The 6166-nt window shown below is 45.3% G+C and overlaps 1 protein-coding gene across 1 annotated transcript in view; it reads right to left on the bottom strand.

Annotated features, from left to right (window-relative positions):
* Positions 1–6166, bottom strand: part of Pla1a (phospholipase A1 member A) — a 37672-nt gene that overhangs the window by 10224 nt on the left and 21282 nt on the right. Inside the window, exons 3-6 of the mRNA NM_138882.2 lie at positions 5807–5984; positions 5256–5364; positions 4435–4536; positions 1941–2030 (exon numbers count right to left, since the gene is read on the bottom strand). Of these exons, the coding sequence (NP_620237.1) occupies positions 1941–2030; positions 4435–4536; positions 5256–5364; positions 5807–5984 (479 nt within the window). The remainder of the gene's footprint in view (positions 1–1940; positions 2031–4434; positions 4537–5255; positions 5365–5806; positions 5985–6166) is intronic.

Here is a 6166-nt window from a genome sequence, read left to right as displayed (position 1 = left end):
CCAGAGCAGTGGTTCTCAACCTTCCTAAAGCTGCGACCCTTTAATACAGTTCCTCACGTTGTGGTGACCCGCCCCCAACTATAAAATTATTTTTATTGATACTTCGTAACTGTAATTTTGCTACTGTTATGAACCATAATGTAAATATCTGGGTTTTGCAATGGTCTTAAGCAACCTTGTGAAAGGATTGTTTGACCCTCAAATGGGTTGCGAATGACAGATCGAGAACATCTGGTCTAGCATCAACTGCTGTTCATGATCAATCTTTTGAGTCAAACATGCTGTACCTCACCTAGCCCAATAACTGATCTAAAGAACTTTCCAAGAATCTTGATTACCTCAGCTCGATTTGATTGTGGTAATCTATTATTTAAAAGTTGCAACCATTCATGTGCATGCAATGCACACACACACAACACGAACACACACACACACACAACACACACACACACACACAACACACACACACACACAACATACACAGGTATGCCACAGCCCAAATAAGAGCTGAAAGGTAAGGAGTAAGCTGCCTGCCTCAGGGTGGTTTGACTCCCCCTGTACCACAAGACGTGCTCTTGGCATGACAGTTAAGAATCAACTGTGTTCACTCTTTTCTCCTATGGTCAGGAGTTCCCTACTGCAGAAGTTCTGTGAGCATCAACAGGGAACTGGGGCAGCTGGTCTCTGCCCCTGTTTCTCAAACTGCATTGTGAAGAAATGAAAAGGACAGGGCTGGAGAGTTGGCTCAGTGGTTAAGAGCACTGACTGCTCTTCCAGAGGTCCTGAGTTCAATTCCCAGCAACCACATGGTGGCTCACAGCCATTTATAATGGGATCCGATGCCCTCTTCTGGTGTGTCTGAAGACAGCAACAGTGTGTACTCATATAAATTAAAATAAATAAATCTTTTTTTTTAAAAAGAAAGGAAAGTATCAAATTAAAATGGAATCCCAAAATGTAATCAAAGTTCTCCAAGAAGCATGTTTGGAAAAACCAGTAAATCTGGCAAAAAATTAAATTAGTACTTATTTGATAAAACTGTCAAATGAATCCTTAAAATGGAGCCAGGTATGATGGTGCACATCTGGAATCCCAGGAGGCTGAGGCAGGAGGGCAGCCTGGAGTTTGAGGTCAGCTTGGACTAATGCCTGAGATGTTGCCTTGAAAAGCAAATAAAACGAAAATCCTTAAAACATCGAGAATTTGATAAAACAAGAGGGTACTACAAGTATACAGAAACCAGCATTTAATATTTCCAAATGAAATGCCAATATATTCATTTTCGTCCTTAGAAGGACGCAAGGCTGAGCAATGCTTGGTGCTTAGCTTCTGACAGATTTAGTATTATTGAAAACAGATATTAACTATGCTTGTTACTTACGTTCATTTATAACTTAAAGTATGTGTTAAATACTTTCAGAAAGAGAATTCCAGAAGAATGTATTTAGGAGAGGCTGTGTTAAAGGTATCTTTAAGCTAATTTTGGAAGTTGGGTATGGCAGTATATTCCTTTAATCCCAGCACTCAGGAGGCAGAGGCAGGCAGATCTCAGTAGGCTCCGTAAGATGTTGGCCATGCAGCCCTGTGGTCTAACGGCTTGCTTCTGCCACCACTACATTTTGGAGAGAACAAGGCTCCTGAAGACTTTGCCACAGATCATGTCTCAGGACGGAATGGAGGTTATTGGCCTGAACATTCGATCATTACATAGGCTGACATAACTGGGATGACGGCACAAACATGAGGCCAGCTTCTAGCATCAGAGAACTCTCTGGTACTTGTGGGCTCCAAGGATAGCTAGTATGTGCTAAGACCCTGTACAACATAGGAGGGCATCATCAGGAAGACCCTATGTGGACCATGCTGGCCTGTCAGGGTGGAGACGTGGTGAATTTCGGTTTGTGAAGCACGGAAATACTAACTCTCCCTGACTTGCTGACCTGCGTGAATGAATGCAGGGCATCCAGGCTGGTCTTGGCCTCCATTGACAAAGTAGTCCACATGTCCGACAGGAATCCGGATACCCAAATCTGAAAGAGGCAGAGCCCTGTCAACCTTTTGCTTCAGGAATATATGTTCTCAGTCCCACAGCAGGGTGGTTGGGAGTCAGTGTCCTTGTTTCAAAGGGTTGGGAAGCTACACAAGGCAAAGCACACCAAGAGGAAGCATGGCATCAGTTTCTAGGATACTCAGACTTGACCCATAAAATCACGTAAACCTTCCTTTTCTGTTACACTTGAACCGACGTCGTGGTTCTCTTTCCTGTTTCCCGAGCAAGTCAAACACTCACCTGCATCCAGCTCTTACTTTCTCCATCTTCACTAGCCAGAATCTTCTTCTAGATCTTGCCAAGGCTGACTCACTCCCCTCCCCTGAGACTTGCCTACTATACAGATGCTCGTCAATGATCCTTTCAAAGCAACCCCTCCTGAAGTTACCCTCTATCAACGTGCTTTCTTATGTGGTGTGTAATAGCCACAAACATGTGATAAGAGCAACCTGTAATCTGGTCTGTTTCCTTGAATGAAGCCTTTGGTATTTCTGCTTTTGTCTGTTTGGTTGGTTTTTGTTGTTGTTGTTTTTCTTGTGGGTCCTTGACACCCACTACAACAACTGGCTTACAATGAGTGACTGATACATCGTTATTGAATGAACAAATAAACAGATGCCTAAATGCATATCCCTGGTCATTGCTGAATTCTGAGGACGGGCTTCCTGGCTCAGTGAAGATTAATCAAAGAAGCAGAATTATTACTTTTTTTGCCTTGTTAAAGAAGCAGCTAAAAAGAAGGAGGAGGGAGGATGAGGATGATGATGAGGAGGAGGAGGAGGAGAAGGAGGAGGAGGAGAAGGAGAAGGAGAAGAAGGAGAAGAAGGAGAAGGAGAAGAAGAAGAAGAAGAAGAAGAAGAAGAAGAAGAAGAAGAAGAAGAAGAAGAAGAAGAAGAAGAAGAAGAAGAAGAAGAAGAAGAAGAAGAAGAAGAAGCAGCAGCAGCAGCAGCGGCAGCAGCTCCAAGTTCAAAAGAGCTAAGAGGCCAGTGTTAGGTAATGATGAATAGAACATGACCATGACATAGATTTGTTGGGTATGGGAGAGTTCTACTTCATTTTTTTTCTTTTTTCTTTTTTCAGAGCTGGAGACTGAACCCAGGGCCTTGTGCTTGCTAGGCAAGTGCTCTACCACTGAGCTAAATCCCCAACAGCTCTACTTCATTTTTAAAATTGGTTTTATATATGAAAACAGTGGTTCATTTTTTTTATCACAATGAAATACACATAGCAAAAGTTACCACCTTAATCTTTAAGAAGACAACTAGTGCCTTTCAGTGTCAGTACTGAATGCCTACACTTATACTGAGAAGTCATTGTCCTCCCCTTTATTGCCTAAATATTACCATCCAGAAACAAAGCTGAATATTGGGTACCAACTCCTCATTTCTCCTCCCTCATTCTCTGTCAACCACCGTTGTGTTTCTGTCTCCATGGATGTGACTCTTAAGTAAAGGACTCACCTTACTGAGGAGCAAGGTAGACTATCAGCAGAGATAAACAACACAGCCAGGCCTGTAGGGCCTTGGTGTGTATCTGTGCAGTGACGGTAGGGACAGGGGTTGGACAATATCACTGCATAGGCTTCTTCTTCCAGTTGCATGCCTGTGGGCTTTGGATGCTAGAAGAATGCTTCAGACCTAAGGGGATGAGCCGCAGGTATCGGTCTTCCTTGAACTCTAAGCCCTTCTGTTCTAGAACACTGAACACAGTGCTTGGTACACACCACAAGGCATTTTATTTCCAGTAGAGATAAGGATAATTGTCCACCTCCTTTCCCAGGTGGTAAGGAAGAAAAGGTGGAGAGAGAGAGAGAGAGAGACAGAGAGAGAGAGAGAGAGAGAGAGAGAGAGAGAGAGAGAGAGAGAGTGAGTGTTAAGGTGGCCTTTCCTGTGTGTGTCACTATTGGAAGGGAGAGTCTCTCTCTTGACCTAGGCTTGTCCCCGGGGAAAAGGAAAGTCCTGACTGGCCTGTGTGCCCAGGGAGCGGAATGCCCCATGTCCATCCTCAGAGGCACTCAGTCTAAAGAGGCAGCATGATTTTCCCACATGTTATGCAGACAGCAACGCCCACCAGCACAGGGTTTGGTGTTGAATCAGTAAGATTATCAAACAAACAATCTTGGTTCATGAGTGAGAGTCCTCCTGACTACTGGTAGCCTAAAATAAAACTACTAATCTCTGTGGTCACAGTAACAGTGATAGCCAAAGAATGATCTCAGAGCTGGAAGAGACCTTCAGAATCATTCCAGTACACTCTCTACTGTATAACAGAAGTTCTGCCAGGAACAGGGGCTCTCTGGCCAGGACCGTGTCCCTAGGTATAGCATCATAGCCTTTACCTATCTATGTGCACTCCCTCATCCCAGCCACATCGCCCCAGCTCACTGTCAGTGTCTGTGTGGATGGCTTCCACAAACAGGGCATCTCCAGAATCCAAGCGTTCCTCCAGGCTGGCTCTGGTGTACTCTGGTCCAGCAGGATCCAGACCTGTAAGGACAGACTACTATCAGGGTCCTCTTCCCTCCCAACTCCCACAAACACCGTGGACCTATACTGTGCCTTCTCCAGCCATCCCCCCAGTTCAGCTCAGAACATCATCTAACCAGGACCAAGAGTTGGAAGAACCAGCCCAGGGCCACTTTAATCCAGGAAACCCATGGTCTGTTGTCTAATGTGGTGTACTCTCTCAATGGCTCAGTTTTCTGCTTCTAAAATGAACTTAACGACACCATCAGTTTGGCAGAAACAATGATAACAGGTGTCATCCTCTCAGGAGGACTCTGTGAGACATGATTCAAACTTGTCCAACAGAAGAACCGAGAATGTAGTGTACTCACCAGGCAACCCCACCCTTACTGACTGAGACAGAAAACTGACGCACAAACCCCTGTGTTTGTAGCTGTTTAACACACTGTCTGGGGGTGGTCCCCACACCAAATCCCAATCACAGCTTATTACAACCTATGGTATAAATGTGCACACTGGGGTTTGGAAACAGGTACACAGGCTCTTATCATGACATTGGAGATGGCTGAAGAATTGCGCTGTTGTATGCAAACAGTGGATCATTTGAGTAGCAACAGTGACTCAGTCATAAGGATGTGTGCTCACCACCCCATGTGCTCACCTCAGACAAGTCTCTGAAGCAATATCTCTCTGTCTCTAATCACTGAGAGGAAAGATAGAGAGGCATTTTTTTTTTTTACCTGTGATCCGTCCCAACTGGCCTTTGTAGAAATGCCCAACCATGCCTCCAACATGAGCCCCCAGACTGACACCAATGATGTGGATTGAGGACTCTGACACACCCAGCTCCTGGAATAGACAATAGATTCCACTTGGGTCACAATGGCTTTCCTGAGGCTTCTAAAACCAAAGGCCTTGGGCACCACACACCTACCCACATGCTTCAGAACAAGGGCAGGCCTCCCATCTATCACTGTTTCTCTTTTTTGAGCTCTGCAGCTTCCCCTCCCCCACAACCCCAGCTCCCTCACTTCAAATTACACAGTGACCACATCATTCCTTAGGCGGTATTACTAAATTCTGCGTGGTCAGCATTCACTATTTTTGTGCAATAACATGTCTTACAGAGACCTGGGGGCCTCGAGGAGGCTCAAGTGCTCTGCCCATCAGCACCCCAAGAATCTGGCTCTGCTTTTGCCCCAAATCTCAAGGGCAAAATCTTTTTTACTTCAGGCTGCCCTTTCCTGTCTGTACAAATGGCCAAACCCAGCCTGAACCTTCCCAAACATACCAAAAGTTTGCTGAGGAAACGGGAGATCTCCAGGCTCAACTTGACCACATTCTCCACAGCTGAGAAGTACATGCCCGTGGAACCATAAACCCAGTCCACTGCAATCACATTAGCGTCCGCTGCCCGCAGGAGAGCTCTGATAAACTTGTTGATCCAAGAAGGTTTTGTTCCTAATGCCCTAGACGTGAGTCAACACAGGGGAGGAAAATGACTGGCCAAACTGATAGCTAATGATAGGAACCCCAGAGCTCCTAAGCTACAGAAGTCAAGGGCAAGGACAGCCGGTCGCATGGTGCCTTGAGTAGAGGGAGAAACATCCTTCCAGAGTCACCAGCACATGTGGGGCCTTCATGTAAATGA

This window comes from Rattus norvegicus, chromosome 11, assembly GCF_021556685.1.
Source record: "Rattus norvegicus strain SHRSP/BbbUtx chromosome 11, alternate assembly SHRSP_T2T, whole genome shotgun sequence".
Classification (NCBI taxonomy): domain Eukaryota; kingdom Metazoa; phylum Chordata; class Mammalia; order Rodentia; family Muridae; genus Rattus; species Rattus norvegicus.
The sequence above is the reverse complement of the archived record's forward strand: the minus strand, read 5'-3'. Positions and strand labels throughout refer to the sequence as shown.